This window comes from Natator depressus, chromosome 6 (assembly GCF_965152275.1).
Source record: "Natator depressus isolate rNatDep1 chromosome 6, rNatDep2.hap1, whole genome shotgun sequence".
Classification (NCBI taxonomy): domain Eukaryota; kingdom Metazoa; phylum Chordata; order Testudines; family Cheloniidae; genus Natator; species Natator depressus.
Genome location: NC_134239.1, coordinates 64,018,443 through 64,039,144, shown reverse-complemented (window position 1 = coordinate 64,039,144; position 20,702 = coordinate 64,018,443). Strand labels below are relative to the sequence as shown.

At 44.2% G+C, this 20,702-nt stretch overlaps 1 protein-coding gene across 1 annotated transcript in view; it reads right to left on the bottom strand.

The window, feature by feature from the left end:
- GALNT16 (polypeptide N-acetylgalactosaminyltransferase 16) overlaps positions 1-17,397 on the bottom strand; it is a 126,869-nt gene extending 109,472 nt beyond the window's left edge. Inside the window, exon 1 of the mRNA XM_074955548.1 lies at positions 16,967-17,397. Within this exon, the coding sequence (XP_074811649.1) occupies positions 16,967-17,161 (195 nt within the window). The 5' untranslated portion in view covers positions 17,162-17,397. The remainder of the gene's footprint in view (positions 1-16,966) is intronic.
- Positions 17,398-20,702: the final 3,305 nt, after the last annotated feature.

The following is a 20,702-nucleotide window of genomic DNA, read 5'->3' as shown; positions in this document are numbered from 1 at the left end:
GTAGAGAAGCTGACATTCACATTCTCCTTCAGTAAGCCATGCCACAACCACGGATGCCTGAGATAATACCTGTAGGCCAATGGCATACAGATTTTCTGGTCTGTTCCAGCACAAATGGAACAGATTCCAATGGTAGCAGGCCAATGGAGATTCCTCTTGAACAGGAAGTATTTTAAAATGTTAATTAAAACATATTAGATAACATGTTTTGAAGCATGACCTATTTTCCTAGCTTAGCCATGGCCTTAGAAAGGAAGGATAGCTTTGCAATCCAGGCACTGGACTGAGCCTGAGGCAAGTTGAGTCCTGTTGCTGGTTCTGCAACAGCACTGAATTCCAGTGCAAACCCAGGCAAGCCACTTAACCTCAGCTCCTCATCTGTAAGGTGAGGAGATGAATACTTCCTTTCCCCTACTCTTTGTCTGCTTTGTCCATGTAGATTGTAAATTGGTGGGCGGGGGGGCGGGGGGCCGGAGGCTCTCTTTTGCACATACAGCACCTAGTACAAGGGGGTCCCCAGTCTCGATGCTTAAAAAAAATCTCTATTAAAAAGGGATCCAAGTGAGATTCCCAGATACACAAAAAACACAACTGAACATGAAGACTATACACAAATAAGCCACACAAGTATGTGGGAAATATGAATATATATATAAATTTGCTTACAGATCATCTATTTTGTCATTTTTATTTCTAAGATTTATTTTTCACACCATCAATCCAAACTTTTTTTATATGCTACTAATGTTTCCAGTGATGATGACCTGGAGTTTACCTGGAAGAAAAATACTAAACAATTGATACCTTTAGATAAAAGAAAATTCTGATCCAAGATTTAAAAATCTTTTCCACTGAGACTCAGCTGCCTTAGTCAGGTCTGGAAAGATGTGAATCTTTTGCTCTGATATTTCAAAATACCCTTCCGCTTCCATGCTTCATAATTCTGTCCTTGTTACAGAGAATTATAAAAGCCACAACGAAAGCTCTACACCACTTTGGAGAGTTAGGCATAGCAGAGAGAGACATAATTTAGTGGAATTCTGAAGTATTACAGGAGAGCAAGATAAGAAAATTGATGATGTAATGTGGATTCCAAACACTTAATCTGTCACAAGCCTCAGTTTCAGGATATGCTGGTGCACCTAATAAATGAAGATTGCACATGGTAGCATTATGTTCCAAGAGCTCAATTTTGCTGTTACACTAGTTAGGGAGTTTTTAAACTGTCATTCTGCATTCCTGGAATTCTGTTTTCCAATACGGGTGAAGATTCTGCCACAGATTTTCTTTTTAATTAAAATCTCTACATTTTAAATGAAATGATTCAATGTTAAAATTCCACTGAACCAAACGGAAGAAATTGTGCTATAAACACTAAGTAAGATTGTGTGTTGTGTCTCTAGGAGTTGCAGCACACATGAGAGAAGCCCGGGAGATGGAAGGCACAAGGGTGGTTTAGGTTAACTTTCTGCCTTCTGGAGTCTGGGCTGGTGAGGGGTCAGATTGACACACATGGGGTGGCTACTCTACATTATGTCAGACTCTTATGGGAAGATCTGCACCCCAGAATCTCTGTAAGAGCATGCAGTTTGGGAAAGCCATTCCAACACACAGTCATGTCCCTAGCACATTTTTACCCTGGAGGCTGGTGAGGTGGTTTGCACTGGGCCGCCTACAGTAGCCCCGTGCAGTGCCTGTGCCGAAGAATTCTCCCCCAGCTGACTGCAAGGAATCCCTCCCTCTGTGTAATGTAATTGTGGAGGATGACTTATAGGAAATTTGACATGGTGTTGTCACTGGTTAGCAGCTCAAAGAGTATCCAATGCAGTAGCTGCAAGGAGAATGCAAAGGAGAAGAAAAGGTTAGAGAATCTAATTGCCCTCTTCTCCTTCAGGAGACAGTGATATCATCTTTTTATTCATTCCTGCCCCTAATTCATAAGGTCTCCTAGCAGACATTTAGAAGAGAGGAAAGATATACAACAATCCAATCCCCTTTAAAGCTTAATATGACAGTATAATTCTTTAACAAGAAAAGGAGGAAACGGAGATGAGTTGGGACAAATTGAGAGGACTAAATCCCCATTAACTAAGACACAAAGATTCAAAATGGTAAGAGGATTCATCGAAAGGAGTCCAGGGATATCCTATGCCTCAAAAGATGTCCACTCAGCATGTTGTCCCAGCAAGTTCTATGGTGGAGAGCTCTTAACACCTGCTGCATTGATGACTTTACCGGAGGGGAAAAGGAGGAAGCTGTCTCAGCAGAGCTATCTCCCAGCAGGCACGCCCCAAGCACAGCCACTCATTCCAGCCTACAGGTTTCCTTTTCGGCTCACTGCACAGCTCTCTTTGGATGCAGTTTGGAGCATGAGGAAGTTAGCTACAAAACTAGTTTAATGACAAGCTTAGGTGACCTAAGTAGACCAGCAAGTTTTCACTACTACTCTATGTGGTTGTGTTTAATCTGTAGTATGTAGTGTAAATATGGTTTATTGGTTATTTTCATTTACAATTACTTTAAATGGACTATCTCTAGCATACACAGTACTGTCAGATGCAACACACGTGCATCCAGGGGATTGTTTTTTGCAAAGTTAACTCAAGTTATAATTTGATTGTTGCCCCGAACTTGAGTCCCATCCACACACAAAAACCCTTAACTCAAGTGTGGTGGCTTGTACGGGGGGGGGATAGCCTAAAGCTTCAGTTAACGCAACTCAGCAGATGCTAAAACAACTGCACTGCAGGGTGGACACAGACTAGCGCCCCTGGAGTGCTGCTAGTGCACCAGTGCCTTCCCACAATTCCCCCCATGTTCCCAGAAAAGACAAGCAGCTTCTCCCATAATGCACTTGGAAAGAATTCCTCAAGCAGATCAATTTACTGCAGCGCAAAGAACCATGGGATATGGCCCTCAAAGTGTTACTGCCTGCCACACAAGTGAGTGCAGCACCAGGGCAGCCCTGGCAACTCAAGTGTTTATTCAATGTGGCCACTCTGATGCAAGCTAGGCTACTGTAAGAGATGTAACTCAAATGCAGATAACTTGAATTAACTCTGCAGCAAAGACATACTCTAAGACAATATAAAAGCCTGTATTATATTGTTTGAGAAATAGTATGTGATCATGTAATTAATTACCAAGTTGTTGTGCTATATAGGTATGCCATGGGTTAGACAAGGTTACACATATAACTTCAGCGTTCCTAATTGGAGTGCTTTACCATCTTTACAATTCTCTAATGAAATTTCTTAAGAAAAACAGATGTAAAAAAGAAACTCCATTATATGGAATTAGTTGGGTGGAACACCCCATCCCATTCACTTTCCAGAGAGCCCCTCTCCTGTAAGCTAAGCCTTAGGAGCCATGCACTCGTCTCTTTACGAAATGCACAAGCCTTACTGCATTCATTGTGCCATTCACTAGATTTTTCACCGTGCACTTAAGTTAGCCAGGCACTTTGAGGTGAGTGAGAAAACTCCATTCAGAACATTCTGCACATGGACAAAGTGCAATTTTCAATGATTCATAACTGAGTCTATCAAAAAGAACTTTTATGGGAACACTCAAAACCACCTCTCCTCAATAAGAGCTCTTTCCCCGGCCAAGCTTCAACCCACAGCTGTTTCGACACAAGGCCTGTTCAAAAAAAGGTTTAATTTGTATTGCTTTAATAGTAAGGGAAATATATTCCCCCATTTTCCCAGTGCCCCAAAATAATGTTTTTATTATTAACTTATTAATTATTATTATTTAAAAATATAGTCACCTGCACAGAGAGACATGACTAGAAACGTTCAGCTCAAAAGGTGACAAATTTGGGAAGTTATAAGAGATTGAAAACAAGGGGCTGGTAATGGAAAATTTCAGGCAGATCTAACAGAGTGGTCACTATTGGCCCTCATATAATTAAATGAGAAAGTACAGCTTTAACCCAAAGAGCTCAGAGACTTTTTGGAGGCCAAGTATCCAGAGAGTCAAATCTTATAACCAAGAGCCCCTCCACAACACACCAGGAAAGTCTAACATTGCCTCTTCAGGTTGACTAGAACCATTTCCCTGCAGACAGCAAGCCGTCTCCTCTTTTCTTTCAAGTCAGAAAGTAGAACGTAGCTAAGAAACAGACACATCTGCCAGATTTGCATTACCCAATTCAAAAGAGCAGAAAGGACCCCTCTATAAGCAGTCAAGAGAAGGCAATTCCAAAGGGAACACACAGCTGCCTATCAAACGGCTAGGTTCAATCAGCACTGGAAAATTGCCCATGCTCTGAAACCATATTTCACACCATGGGCAATTTCTCTGCATAAATGGGGCCCTGAAGACCTCTCTCTCTCATTTTTATGTATACACATACGTGCGCGCACACACACATCTCACTGTCTAAATAACAGCATACAACGACAAGCACAATCTGGCCTCGTGAGCATCAGTGGGGAATGGCCAGGCTCTAATCCCTGTTTTCCTTTTTTGGATTAAAACAAAAACAAAAAAAAACCCCAAAAACAAAAAAGGTGCTCACAAAAGTGAAAGTGTGATCTATAATAGTGAATGGTAGAGACCAGCAGGCAGTGTGTAAGCTTTACCAGTCAATCCTCAACTGTCAGCCCTCTTGAATGCAGTCCTTGGCTTTTCACACAGCTCTGTCAAAGCACTTCATTCCTGACCTGCAGCAGCCTCTGCTATTCTGCTGCTGAGACACCATCTGCCACCCCCACCCCCAGCTTTGCTAGTGCACCTCCATTCTGATTTGCAGCGCTTTCAATATTATGGTCGCTCAGGCTTACAACAATCATACTAGATGATGTAGTAGTTTGGGATGTGAACACACCAATAACCTGATAAGAGCTGCTCAAAATCTGGAATTTCTGTTCAACAGGAAATTCCAGAATTTCAAAATTTGTTTTCATTCAAATCAGAACAAAAAAAAATTCTCATGAAATAAATTTTTTGAAAACAATTCATTTCAGGTCAATCGCAATGTTCCATTTTGAGAAAACTGAAACATTGCTTTCCGACTTTGTCTCTTTTTAAATTACAATTTATCATATAAAATAAATATTGAAACAAAAAGTCATTTCTAAACAAAAAATCAAAATGTTCCATTCTGAGAAGGTTGAAATGTTTTGATTATATCAAAATACTTTTCCAGCTCTTGTTTTTCAAAAGAAAATTTAGCCAAATAAACATGTTCCCAAGGAAAGTTTTGATTTCAATGAAACAGCATTTTCCAATGCAAAAACATCCTGCTGGAAAAATGCTGACCAGCTCTAACCTTGCTGGAGCATGCACTGGAAATGCTCAGACAAACAGCATCTAAGATAACAGCACATACAGCTGAGCCACTGTCATGCCATCCAACACAGGTTCACCTATTAGCCAGCCCTGTAAAGCTCCTTTCACCTGAAGATCTCAAAGCACTTAAAAAACATTCATGAACTAAGCCTCACAACAGCTCCATTTTACAGATGGGAAAATTGAGGCATTACCCATTGTCACAGACTGAGTCTGCGCTTCAACCAGGAACAGAAGCAAGGTCTCCTCATTCCCAGTCCCGTGCCTTAACCACAAAACCATCCTGCATTTCTACCTAACTGAGGTACAGGTTAAGAATGATCAATTCACACCTTATCATACTTCATGGCATGAAAGCCAACAAGGAGGAAGGAGGAAAACAATGGAAGATATGTTTGAAGCAGTGAAAGGAAGGAAAGTGCATGAGAATAAAACCAGTCAGAGAAGAGGGAAAGGATTACCAAGTTAGAACCAACTAGACCCTGGGACATGTAGAACTTCTTAGAAGATGGGACCTAGAGAGGCTCCTGTGGTGTGAAGGTGTTTTGCAGCAGTTCCCAGGACAAACGGAAACAGGCCGAGTCAGCCTCTCCTTTAGAAAGTTATTTTATCCATTATGAGGGTAGATGCTAGTTCCAACCACTGAATTACTTCCTATCTGGTACGGCAGCTCAGTTCCATAGAGAAAGACACAGACACAAATAAGAACAGTAAGCAAATGGCCAGAATATTTTTTCATCCTCAGCACAATTGACTCTGTTTCTTTTACTCCCTCTCTGCTGGGCTGTGTTTTGCCAGCAAGGATAATTAAGTCATATTTCAGAGCTGGAAAGCTCCTCAACACTGACAACCACAATACAGCTCAGTTAAAATGGAAAGAATGATTTTTTTTTCCTGTCCTGACTTCATCTTCAGGCATATGGCAGTTCATATTCTCCTCAGGTGAGCATCAAGAGACAGGATCCAGGCTTCACTTTGCAGTGCCTGCAAGCAGATCTGGTATTACAGTATTACATGTAATGACTACGCTATTGCAGGCTCCTTTAAAAGAGCCAAGGATTTGAGAATCCTCCCCTTCGCCTATGCTCCATCCAATCAGGATTGTAGGGCAAACTGGAAAGCTCCCTGACTCCATGTGTGCAGGTGTATTACCAGGTTTTAGTACTATGATCTCTGATGGGGGCCATTTTGCAGACTGAGGCAAAGACCATCGGGAGAGCCTCACTTGGGAAGTGGCTGTGTATTATTGAAGCATGAGCTACCTAAACTTTGGAGCAAGTAATGGATGTGTTCCCTACCCCATATGCTCCCACCGACTTTGGTGGAAAGGGTCAGAGCAGGGATTATCTTTCTGTTCTGTGTTCATACAGCACTTAGCATGAAGGGGTCCTGGTCCTTGGCTCATGCTCCTAGGCATTGCCAAAATATAAATAATAAGTAGAATGTGGGATTAATTTAAGGAGCACCTCACCTTTGGCCTCACCAAAAAATCATGCCACAGGCAGAGCAGCACGCTCTCCAAGAACAGAATATTTGTAGAACCACCTAGCCACTTGAATTCAGAATTAAGATACTGAGGCAAGCCCTCAGACACAGCTGACAGGATTTTTTAAATTTTTGTGATGGGTTTGTTTTGTTTATTTTACTTTAATTTTTTTAAGCCCCATGTGTACCACTGGAACAAATTAAATATGAAATCATTTGCTGCCATTTAGGCAAATAGCATTCCCACAGTTCCAAAATGTAAGCACTGTAAATAAAATATAAAGCTGTCAAACTCTAACAGAATCTTTCTTGTGCAGTAACACTCCCAGAGACGCATTTATCAACCATTCTTATTCTACGGAGCTGGCATAGCCCACTCACCTGTGGTTTGTGAGAAACATCCAAAGGACAGCAGAAACCACAAGCATCGTGGGCCTTGCCGCAACAGGAATATATACAACAAACCTTAAGTGTTAGAGGCCTTGTCCCCTGGAGTGAATATCTGCCTACAATAAACCACAGACTTCATGGGCCTTCCCATGAGGTAACAATTTTCAACCACCTCTGAAAAGAAGCCAACTATCTTTGGGATGAAATGCAACACTTATAGATCTGCAGGACAGAAAATGTAGTATACTTTATCCAGTTGAAAACACAAGGAGAATTTAATTACACAGATAGATTTAGTGTTCTGCAGAAATTTCTAGTACCTCTAGTCTTGCAAAAGATGCCATAAAAACATTAATGACTAGCCCTGCTCAGGGACACATTTTCACATCTCACCAACATCACTGGATTGAGCTCTGCAAGCTTAGAAAAATGGGTCCTTCAGCCAAGGGAGTCAAAGTTCTGGGAATGGAAGACTGGTAAGGAAACTACCTTGAACAAAGACTATAGCTTGTTTAAGTCAGGTCTTAGCCATTAGAAAGTGTATTTGATTTTATCTGTTTGTAATCCTTTCTAACTTTAGTTCTTCTACTTGGTATCACTTAACCTATGTCCTTTTGTTAATAAACTTGTTTGTTTGGTTTTTTTACAATAAACCAAGTCAGTGCTATACTTGAAGGGAAGGGTGTATTTACCCCAGTTAATTTAATAAGCTGTGATGTTCTTTTAGAATCACAGAATATCAGAGTTGGAAGGGACCTCAGGAGCTCATCTAGTCCAACACCCTGCTTAAAGCAGGGCCAATCCCCAATTTTGTCTCTTTAAAGGTGCAAACGGACCTTATTATTCCTCTGAGTGTTCCAGGAGAGGGCTGGACACTGCAGAGCACATGGATTTGGGAAAATTTAGTATTGGGGGTGTGACAGGGTCGGGCCAGATGGCTACAGGAGAGTAATAGAAGGCAGATATATTAGCCCCAGGTTAAGTAGGTCCCTTTTCCCTGGGTAAGGTAACAGGGAAGGTTCCAGAACAATCAGGAACCTTCTGGAGACAATTAAGACAGACAGGCAGATTAGAACACCTGCAGCCAATCAAGAAGCTGCTAGAATCAATTAAGGCAGGCTAATCAGGGCACCTGGGTTTAAAAAGGAGCTCACTTCAGTTTGTGGTGCATGTGGAAGGAGCTGGGAGCAAGAGATGCTAGGAGCTGAGAGTGAGAACGTGGACTGTTGGAGGACTGAGGAGTACAAGCATTATCAGACACCAGGAGGAAGGTCCTATGGTGAGAATAAAGGTGTTGGGAGGAGGCCATGGGGAAGTAGCCCAGTGAGTTGTAGCTGTGGCACAGCTGTTCCAGGAGGCACTCTAGACAGCTGCATTCCACAGGGCCCTGGGCTGGAACCCGGGCCCGGGTTCCCCCCAAACCTCCCAACTCCTGGTCAGATGCAGGACAAGTCGAACTGGACTGTGGGTTCACGAAAACGGCCAAACTGAGGGCTGCCGTGAAGCTCCAAGGCAAGCAAATCCGCCAATAAGCACAAGACCCACCAAGGTAGAGGAGGAACTTTGTCACAGGGGGGCAGTGGGGTCCATTTTGCCAGGTGTTACCAGAGTGGGACTGTGGTATTGTAGGCAGGCTGCTGGGGTCAGAGCACTGAACCAGGGCTGCTTAACTCACCGACACTCAGTGCAGGCTTGTTTGCTAGCTGGAAGCGTCCAGACAAGAGATCTTTGGTAGCACAGCATTTGGAGACACTCAGGGCTATAGGGCAGGCGGTGACACAACCTTTCACATGTCTGGATTGCTCCCCAGAACGTGACAGTACCTCCATCAGCAGCACAATACCTCTTCCCACGCTGGGACATTGGTCCCATCCAGTATGCAAGGGAAGAGCAAAACCTACTTAATCACCAACACAACTTCATGTGGCATCTGGATTTTCCATGAGGGTTTCCCATTAGCATTTTGCTTTTCCAGAGGGGTCTCCCAACCAAGTATTAAACAGGATAGACCAGCGGTGTATAGGTTTAAAAAAAAAAAAGTGGGTGAAGATTAATAAATGTTTTGGCACTCCAGACTTGGCTATGGTAAATGCCATATTCCCCAAACAAGAAGTTAGTAAACTCTGTTTACACACCACTTATCCTCAACTATACTACTGGAGTAAACCCAAAGAAAGGGAAAATGCTCTTTTGATCCTACTGGTATCCAGGGAAGAATCCCCTTCCTCATATCCAGATGATACAGGAATTCTGTGAAGGACACCAGCAGAACTGTGGGCAACAGTGTTAGCAACAGTATGGACAGATCAGTTTACGTTCACCCAGGATTTGGACTTTAGGGATGGTTCTCATGAAGTCCTATGCCTTCTGGTGAACCAGCTATAAGAAGGGAAGAATTTGAGATCCGAACCATAGGTCTCCATCAAAGCAGGCCAGGTTCTAGAATGCAGAATCTGTGAAGGTATGCAGGTACTAGCCGAACAACTCCTCCTGCAAGACAGTCCTGCATTCTAGCACGAGGAAGAGCCCAAGAACTCTGCAACATTCCTCTTTCCTTTAGTGATGCAGGAGGAGAAATCATTTCCTGTGGGGGAAAAAGTCATTTTAAGAAAAACATCAATAGTTCACAATACACTGAATATTATGAGGCGTTCAAAGGTTTGCCCAAAAGCCTGAACTGCTTTTGACTCTCTCCGAATCCAGAGTCTGATCACCTACTTTGTAGAGCACATCTTATACAAAAATGCAAATTCAATGAGCAGCCTTTAAGAGATCAAACAGGCTAGCGGGGACTGCCACTTTATGATCATGTACAGATGAAAATCAATTTGTATCGACCCAGCGGGGTAGAAGAAGAAGAAACTTGGTTAAATTCTTAAACTGGAACAGCAAGGCAAATTATTGACTATGGGACGGTCAGTCACAAATTAGCTAGGAAGAGTAAAATTCTACAGAAACCAGATTTCCCCCAGCTCAAGAGGACGCTTTTATGAGCTGTGATATATCTTTAATTATTAGGTTCTACCTCCTTAGCAGCACAGCAGGACGTGAAATAAAACCTGTATATCATGAGCATGGCAAAGTGCCACTACAGGGAGTTCTTTCTCTTGCAGTTATTTTATTTATTTATTTGGAAGCCACCTGTATTCCCATAGCTACAGCACTGAAACTGACAAGAACTGCCTCCAGGCAGGCACACAACCCTAGGGAGCCCAGTGGGATTGAAACCTCTGCAGAATAAAAGAGATCGGCTATTGAACCATGAAAGATGCAGTTTATCTCAGTTGTGAGTGAAATATCATATCTGGTTTTGACAGCAGCACATGGGAAGAGGGGGACATAACCATTTCACAGGACTGTCAGGGAGCTCAGGAGCTGGAAACAGCTGATTCAGACGTGTGAAGTGTAATGAGTTTGAAAGTATCAGATCTAGCAGGGAGCTTTTTAAAATGCATATACACACACTCTATTTCCCCAATAATGTGTTAAAAATAAATAAAACTGATTATTGGTAGCGTGGCTAAATTACAGTTAAATCTATCAGGATCTGAAGGGTGTAAGAGAATAGTAAAGGGGGGAGCAGAGAGAATGGTCTTACAGCTAAAACGCAGGACTGGGAATAAGAAGATCTGTGTCCTTTACCCAACTCTGCCACCGACTCACTATGTGACCTCAGGCAAGTCACTTAACCTCTATGCCTCACTTTCCCCATCTGTAAAATGGGGATAATACTGTTCCCTATCTCACAGTGGGTGGTGAAGCTTAATCCACTAATCTTTGCAGAGTATTTTGAAATCTTCAGATGGAAGGAGAGAAGGATAAAGGATTTGTTAACAAACACCAACAGGGGAGATGTATTATTTAGGCTGGTCAAAATTGATATTGATACAAAATGGAAATGGATACAAAGCCTTATGTCTCAGGCTCTCTTTCTACCACACCAAAGAGTAATGGGATTTTATGGAAGGAAATGTAGGCAGAATATTAGACAGTGAGATCTATCAGTTGTAGAATAGTCTCCTAAGGGATGTGAGGGACATTGCTTAGGATGTATAAAACTGGACAGGACAAGAGAATGGGAGAACAAACCATAGGGAACAATCCTGTACCAGCCCTGCAGGACAGACAAGATCATAGATGCTGGAACCAGGGGTACTGGGGGTGCTGCCGCACCCATGGCTTGAAGTGGTTTCCATAATATAGAGGGTTCACTGTTTGGTTCAAAGGCTCTCAGCACCTATACAAATCATTCCAGCATCACTGGACAAGATCATCCAACAAGTCTTTCCTATCTCAATCTTCAGTAATTCTCTTGGTTTCAGAGTAGCAGCCGTGTTAGTCTGTATCCACAAAAAGAAAAGGAGAACTTGTGGCACCTTAGAGACTAACACATTTAGTCTCTAAGGTGCCACAAGTACTCCTTTTCTTTTTAGTAATTCTCTAGTCAGTGGTCTAGGTGAGCTATTATTACTATGCCTTTTGCATCATCACCACCACCACATGGAGAGACAGCAGTGGGGCTCCATTTTCAAAACTGTGCATCAGCCATGTATCTGACATGCAGGCAGCATTCGCTGCGTGACAACAGGGTCTTTACTCTCCTCAATGGGCTCACGTTTAGGACCACGGATTTTACATGGAATAAATGTACTGGGCAGCTTTCTCAGTCTTTTGGGAAGGGAAGCAAGTGTCCCTCACATCTGTGCTAACAGAGTTGGAAGAAAAGAGGTGAATGATTAACCCATTGAAATTCAGTGTGTAAGTATTGCCAAGAACCCTTTGATCACCCATTTTAAAGCTTCTGTGTAAAGGAAAGCTATGGGGAGCTGAAGACAACATCCCACTGGGGAGAAAGAGAAAGGAGGGCACATGTATTGGAATGCTGTTTTTCAGAAAAGCCCAAACGCTGCAACAGAGAGAGCCATGTGAGCAACATGCAGGAGCCCCAGGGCTACTCCTAAAAAAAGTACCACGTTGTTAAACATAAAAAATAAATACCCAGGACTGTGGTATTTGCGCCTTCCTTGAGAGATGAGCAGGGAGCACTTGTTGGCTCAATTCACCAGCAACCAAGTCCTGCGGCTCAGCTCATCAGATTCTGATTTGTTCTCAGCCTGCAGTTGATTAAAAAAAGAGTGGCCAGAGAGACTACATTTTGGATGAACTTTTAATCCTCCTCATACTAGTCTGGGTTAATCAAGCTGTGGGTGGGTTACTCCAAGGAGGGTTGGAATTTACCCCCAACCTGTACCTAGGCAGCAGGGCTGCACCTCACTCCTTTCACTGCTGCTCTTTCAGCCTACGAGTCAGTATCATCCACTGCTCTTCTGGACCACTGACATCAGGCAAGGATGGATTCCCACAGTTACCCCAATAACCACTCTGCGCTAGCCTGTTTGGGATTGGTGCAGGGCCCCCTCTACAGCCTCTCTAGGAATGCCATGATCCTCTTCATGCAGCTGTTCCATTTACACACGCCTCATCACTACACAGTGGTGCCGATAGCTTTGTGATAACTGCATGGGAGTGAGCTTGCCCCATTGGATTCTGTGGGCTGTATTTAATACTAAATAATAACAGCAACTCAGCCCTGAGCATTTGCCTTTGGCCCTTGGGCTGTATTTTGGTTCCCCCATCCTAGAGGAACAACCACCAGCTATTTGCAGATCCTTTGTGGTCTTTGGAGAGGGAATCTGGAGAGCCAAACACACAGGAGTTGAGCTTTGCCTGTAACGATGGCTAGGTCTACAATGGCAAGTGAAAGAAAACTTTTGTTGTTCAGAGGTGTTAACCCCCCCCCCCCCCGACAGAGAAAAGTTTTGTCGATGATAAGCGTCTGTGTGAACAGTGCTCTGTCGGCCGCTCGTTGTGGGTGGAAGTTTTTTGTCGGCAGGAGAGCCGACAAACAGCTGCTACACTGTGCACCTTTTAGCGGCACGCACAGCTGTAGCGGCACAGCTGTGTCGCTAAAAGCTGCGTAGTGTAGACATAGCCTATAGCAGATTTTTACTACTTCATCTCCATGTTTATTTCAAAGGGGACACAGCTTTGCAGATGATTTCCAAAGCTGACCTAGTCAGTGTTTTCATTTATTTTTTTAAATCTGTTGATTTCAGTGGGATGAAACCAAGGATGACTTTTGACCCAGAGAGGCCAAATTTTTAAAACTTCTGTGCCTAGAACAGGGATTTGAGTGTCCAACATTATCGAATCTAAGGTATTTCTTGGAGACCCATCACTGTAACACCTGACCTCCCACTAATGATTAGGGTTGATATAGAGATTTCCATAGCAGACTCAAAATTTTAGGCACCCAAGTTTGAAATTCAGGCTCACATTGGCCATCAGAAGTCAGACAGTTATTTAGTGGCCTTACTACCTGCTCATTCTCCATTTAGTTAGCTGTAGATTTTTATTTTCCATCTCAAGAGGGGATAAAAAGAGTCCTGTAAACCCCCAAAGGCATTTCCATTTTTTAAACATGTCATTCACCTGGGATTTGCAATGGCACAGAGCAGAACTTCTGGACTCACTTGGTCAAAGAAGAGATTTGCAGACAAAAGCAGTACAAAGAGCATTTTAAAACTGCAAAACAATGTGCTTCCAAAGAATCTTAGTACAAGCCCCAAACAAATCTCCAGATGCCAACCACAAAAACCAGAGATACATCTGGATCTGGAGCCAAACTGTGTGGCTTACCTTAACAATTCTATCGTGGGCCAAACCAAAACTGCAGATCCAAACACCCTGGAACTTTGGAAAAGTTAACAGCCAATAGATACACCTAGTAAACAAATAGTGTTGACATTGTTTATTATGCAAAGTAATTAACTCCTAAGGAGACCAGAGCTGACGGCACTACAGACCCAGGAGCACCTGTTTCTCTATATATTAATAGCTTCTGTTCCCACATAAAAGCAACTACAAAGGCACATTTTATATGCCTTGAAAAATCAGAACCTATGCCAAGTGTGCCTACGACAGAGCCTGCAGGAATGCATGTCAACCACCCTGCTCTCCAGCTTCTCTGCCCACAGATCTTCCCCCTCCCACCCCAGACTGGCTCCTTGCTTATTTCTCTGCCTCACCTCCTCCCAGAGCTGTCTCTAGCAATCCAATGAGACTGCTACAAATGGGGCTGACTTCTTGTTATTCACATTCCATCACAGTAAAGTCCCGTTACTCTCTCACTGTGGTGCCATATCAACAGTAATGCCACTGCAAGGGGTCACATCAGCAAGAATACGGCATTTGATTGGCTTGACTCTCACAGCAGCAGACAGAACATTTTGGAAAGTACACTGTGTATATCATATATTTGAGAAATGTGGTTACTCAGAAGATCCAACTGCTTCCATTCTCCTGCTTCCTTGTATAAACTGATCATTGCAGGGGTCAGGAAGGAGTACTCCATGTACAGCACTGCACAGTCAGTCAAGTGCATTACATTTCACCTTCCTTTCTCCCATTACCTATTGGCCATTACTGGAGACAGGAATCTGGAGAAGATAGACCAGTATGGTAGCAAATCCTCTGACCCCAATTACAGAGAGGAATGGGGAGGCAGAGAGCGGCATTATCCCGCTCTATTAATGGGCTTGGGACAGAAGCCCAGGTCAGGCTGACCAATCCCTATTTTTTTTAATGACAATGTCTATGGTACTCCACCAGTAATGCCATATTTTAATAATAATGACTCAAAAATGACTAAAGCTTATTATCACACCATTTGTGTATGTGTATGAGCATGTGCACTTACATACCACACATTAGTAATATAATAAGACTTGGCATTTCTACAGCATCTTCCCTCTGAGGATTTCAAGGGGCTTTGCAAACATGAAGGCATGAAGCCACACAACCCCTCAGAGAGGTAGCTAAGTTCATATGATTTCCCTCATTTTACAGATGGAGAAACTATGAAACAGGCAAAATGACTTGTCCAAGAGCACAGCAGAAATTGGGATCTCTGTGGCCCAGCTAGGAACAGACCCCAGGTCTCCTGACTCCTAGCCCTATGCCTTCACCACATGACCTTTCCTGTAGAGTTCCTGGGTTGTAAGGCAATACATGGAAGTCAACCTGGGAAACTCCTTACCAGAGGATGTTGTGAAGGCCAGGACTATAACAGGGGTCAAAAAAGAACTAGATAAGTTCATGGAGGAGAGGTCCATCAATAATTATTAGCCAGGATGGGCAGGGATGGTGTCCCTAACCTCTGTTTGCCAGAAGCTGGAAGTGAGTGGCAGGGGATGGATCACTTGATGATTGTCTGTTCTGTTCATTCCCTCAGAGGCACCTGGCATTGGCCACTGTCAGAAGGCAGGATCCTGGGCTAGATGGATCTTTGGTCTGACCCAGTATGGCTGTTCTTATGTGTTTGTAGGGTTCCCCTCCCCCATTTTTTCTCTCTCCCTCTCCCTCATACACACACACACACACACACACACACACCACTTGTTAAAGCATCTCTCATTGTAGGATCTCATAGTGTTTTATAAACATTAATAAATTAAGCATCATGACCCCCATGTGATGGTCACACAGCCCTATTTTACAGATGGAAAAACTGAGATATTGGCCAAAGTTACAAAGCAAGTCACTAAGAAAAGACAAGAATCCTGGTGTCCAGGCTCCTGCTCTAACTATTAGACCAGGCTGTTTCTGTTCCTTTCCATGTCTGTACAACCAGATGATTCATAGACAAACATAAACAATGACACATCTTCCAATTTCTGAGTGGTCTTGCCCAGGTTTCCAGTGAGAATGGACTCAATGAGTTTTTTATTTGGTTACTTGTATTTTTCTTACAGTAAATAGTGGCTTTTTATTTTTACCTTGTAGCCTGAAAGAGGAAAAACCTTCTCCACCTGATAGAGCTGAATGGTTCTTATCATCTCCCCTAATACAGGGAGAGCAGAAGCTCTATTTGACCCCCCTGCCAAACCCCTGGACATCCCCAGGAAAAGTGGAGGACAGGTCTTTTTGATACAGTGCCTCAAATTAGAAATAAAACGGGGGAGGGAGCCAGTCTGGATGTAAGCAGGGATAAACCAGGGCTGCGTACCCCTCCTGTCTCGCTCTGAGCTCAACCGAAATATGAGTCTAACAGTAGAGAGCTTCCTCTGGCTCAATTCAGTTTTAACTTCCAAGCTCGCACGCTGTGCTGTGCTCTCACATTAGGACGTACAACGACTAATGGATGATGCAGCTGAGACCACCAAACCCGCCACATGGCAGTGTGGGTGTTGCAACATTATTCCCCCAGGCCCTGACCCTCACAATCCTTCCAGAGCAAGGATCATGGAGCCCAGGACCTAAAAAACTGTTTTCTGCAAATGCAAATCGTTCTGGCCTCATTTAAAACACGCAGCTTGAACACAACCCAACAAGCCTTCACGGCTGTTTCATCCACCCCTTTCTTAGCCAAAAAGGAAATCCAGCTCCCAGCCAGAGAAACAGACCCTGGCCATCCAGTGGACACGACTTTACGTTCAGCGCTGGTCTATTTCTCCAAGCCTTTGGGTAGTGCTCCCCAATTGCAAGTGCTGTCATGGTTACAAGCCAGAATGCTAAAATAAATAGAAAGAAACCCATGCACATCTAACACCTCCTCTAATGTATCCCCGCCCCCCCCTTCATTCACCAGCCCCCACCAATCTCTGACAAACTAGATGAATGGTCCTGACAACACCTCACCCGGCAGCAGCACCGACGCGCAATGCAATTTCCCCGCAACAATCGCTGCTGAAGAATTAAAATGTAATCCGCTCGGCGAGCGTGTCTCACTTACAATGAGGGGGATGGTCCCATCTTCCCTGTGGCTCTCCAGCCTCGCAGCTGATCTCTGCCCATTCCTGCCGCCGCTGCTAGGGGATCTGCTGGAGGCTGCCGAATGAGGCTTGTTGTCCTGCCATAAGTAATAGAAAGTGCCCAGGATCCAGGCTACAGTCAGGATTGCAATGGCATTAGCCCTGATCCGCCTCATCCCGAAAGCCCCAGTGGAGCCTGGGAGCCAGATAACCTGGAGAAGAGGTTTCCCAGGGATCAGACGAGGGAAGGGTCCGGGCTCTGTGTGAGGGAGGTGGGGGAGAGGAGGGTGCTGGTGACAGGATTCGCCCTCTCTCTGTTCGGCCGGCTCTTACCCAGTCACAGCTGTTTGTTTTAGCTCTGCTCTCGCGGCTCAGTCCTGCAGAGCAGAAAAAGAGAGCGAGAGCCTCAGGGTCCTAATGCCCTTTACTCTCCAGCGCACAGCTGGGATCAGGCGCACGCCGGGAGCCGAAGCCCGCGCGGTGCCAGGCCAGCACTGGACTCGCGTGGCGGGAATGGACCCAACGCGCTAATGGGGCGTTTCCACCCCGAGTTCAGATGATCTCCTCCCCAGCGGCCCCTCTGGAGCTCCTGGAGTGGGCGGGACTGTATAAGGGTTTATTTTAGTGCTGGTGTTTTAGGGGACAAGAGAGCTAAGGGTTAATTATCAACCGCAGAAGTGGGGGGGGGGTAGTTTTGCATTTATGGGTACAAGGGCGTACCCTATGATTTGCACAACATCAGGTAACAATCGGCTGGAGAGAAGGTGCCTGGGATCCATTTCAAACATACATCAAGACGAAAAGGAGGACTTGTGGCACCTTAGAGACTAACCAATTTATTTGAGCATAAGCTTTCGTGAGCTACAGCTCACTTCATCGGATGCTCAAATAAATTGGTTAGTCTCTAAGGTGCCACAAGTCCTCCTTTTCTTTTTGCGAATACAGACTAACACGGCTGCTACTCTGAAACCATACATCAAGCCATTTACCTGGAACCATCACAAATGAAGGGTCTGTGGAGCAGAGGACTCTGTCTCCCCTGGCCCGTGGGTCCAGGTGAAAAGAAGAGAAGAGAACTAACCTAATGTCAAATAGGCTTCTACAGTGTCCTGAAGCGGACCAGTGGTTACAGATGGAATGCCTCTGCCCTCCGTGCCTTTGGCAAGCAATTGTGCTGTCAGTGACTCACACTCCTCTCTCTGAGTCAGAGCTGCCTGAGCACATGCCCAGCATGACGATAGGGGATGCTACACGGCTGGACGTGCTGGCTTTCTGGTGAGACGTGAAGCCAAGGTCTTGAGAACTTGTGGTCTTATGAGTTCCATTGTCCCCTTCGCAAGAGTAGGGATTCAGTCCTCCCATCCTGGTCAGATTCCACTGTGGGCAATTACACTCTGCCTTCCTACATTCCTCTTTCAGTTTCAGCTGGATCCAATATTCTTCTTCAGTCTGTGTACTAAAGTGTTGGGTGGTGTTGCTGTGCCCTGTTGCATATCAATTGCTGGACCATCTTTGACAGATTTTCTTATTGCTAGGTCCTGCAGTTGCAGTTTCAGGTAGCAGACTGATGATCAGAAATGAGTTAAGGGATCTTACCAGGGATTGTGCTGTTCACACTGTTTTTATAATATGGAAGAACATTCTTAAGCCTCTGTGGAAGGTACTAGATAGTCTTCTTTGGCAGCCAATTAATAACCGCATTCTCTGAGCCCTTCTGGAGTAACCTTTATGGATTGTAAGGTGAACTCTTCAAGACACAGATGAGACAGGAATGTTTATTTCCTCAGAGGGATTAATGAATTTGAGCATCTCTAGAGAAAGGCCAGCCACCCCAATACTGACAGGGAGGAATGTTTGGAACCAGAGAAAGCCATCCAACCCAATACACCTGCCCTGGTTTAATTTAGGTTGATTGAACTTTCCTGCTTTTTCCCAGCATACTGCTTAACCTCTCCCCAGAAACAAATAATTTAGATTCTTCAGTCAGCATCCCCAGTAATTGGTTTCTTATGCCGATTATCACTTAAATTGAATGACTCCATCAGAGTACATCTACACTCCTCATCCATCACTTTCACGTCTCCTGATTCTGATCCTCTCCATAAGGTGACCTCTCTGCCTTCTCTTTCATAATCGCAGAACCTTCCATTAGGTCATCCCGACATCTCCTCTTTTCCTCCCAGAATAAACCCGACTTCCTGAATTGACAGTATCATCTTAATATCACTAATACCCTTTCCATGGCAATAATCTTTGCCTGGGAAAGATACCCTGCACTGTATTCCATATACAAGAGAGGATCTATGAAGGCCATATGCAGTTCCAGTATCATCACTTATATTTTGCTAGTTTGCCCTCGCAGTTTGCCATCTGTCAATTTGCCATCTGCCAATAAAATCTAGTACCTTGTTATTAAAATACCAAATTAGTTTTTTTTTTAGTCCCACAAATTGGGCCTGACTCTCCACTGCCTTATATAGCCATCTGTACCTGTGCTAAGTGAATGTAAAATGCTACCAGCTGTGTAAGTGAGTAGAGAATTCTAATTTGGTTGTTTTATACAGCTGTGAGTGATTACAGACGGGAAAAAGACAATGGAAAACTAGACCTGTTTTTATTGAGAATTAACAACTGCACAATAATGTACTGAGTTGTACATTCCAGAGATGGTATTACCAACAGCAGGGTTCAGGCCATCCAGCTAAAGCTGCAGCTGGTTTGAGATCACTATAGAGTTATCTTTGGAAACAACTGCACTTTGCACGAAGTCTGGAAATCGGATTGTGTTGCCAGCACACATTATTGGTTACTAATGAGTTCCTTTTATTAAAGGGACTCTCTCCAGTTGTAGGCAGGAGAGCAGCAGCAATAAAAAACCTGAAATGAACACACCCAGGTCCCATTTATTACTCTGCCTTGATCACATCATGAGGTTCACCAGACAGTCTCCAGCATAGATCATTTCAGTGAATGACACGAAGGAGATGAAGATTCCATCAGGACTGTCACAGTTTCAGGGTAATTACATGTGTATTGCCCCTCAGTGGTCCACTGCAATAGTCCCCAGTCAGGTCTCAGGTCTCCAGCCATCACCTGTCTCTGGGCAGGGACCCTTGTGCCAATCCCTTCTGACCAGGGGTTTAAAGGCTGCACAGCCCCCTATCTCACACTGTGATATCCCCAGCAAGTCAGTCTGCCTAATGGCCAGTGCCTGTATGTTGTTTTCTCTCCATGCGCTATGGCCAGTGCATTGCCAGCAGTTACAAGTGACCACTTAGCTCTTTCTAAATAAGCACATTTATTCATAAGGTAAAAGCATTACAGAAAAAAACCTAGAAAAAAACCCACCAAAATAAAACAGACTTAAACATGCACTAAACATACTAATAGTCACTCACTAGTTTTATGGGCCCCTAGTAGACCAAAGTCTTTCCAAACCTTCTCCAAGAACCTGCCCCTCCCCCGGGTCCGGACAGAAGGCGCTGCCTGTTTGCTGAATCAGAAGGGAGGCCCTGAGTCTGTTCAAATTCAGTCTTTTTATATCAAAACCTCTTTCTTTCATGGGTGCCAGGTTTGTATAATTTTTAGTGGTGCTGAAAACAGGACCAAGCAGAGCCGTCTATCCATAGGACGGACCGGGGCAACTCCCCCGGGCGCTGTGCTTTGGGGAACGCGGGGTCCAGGGTGGCCTGGGGGAGTAGCAGGGCACCTGGCCCT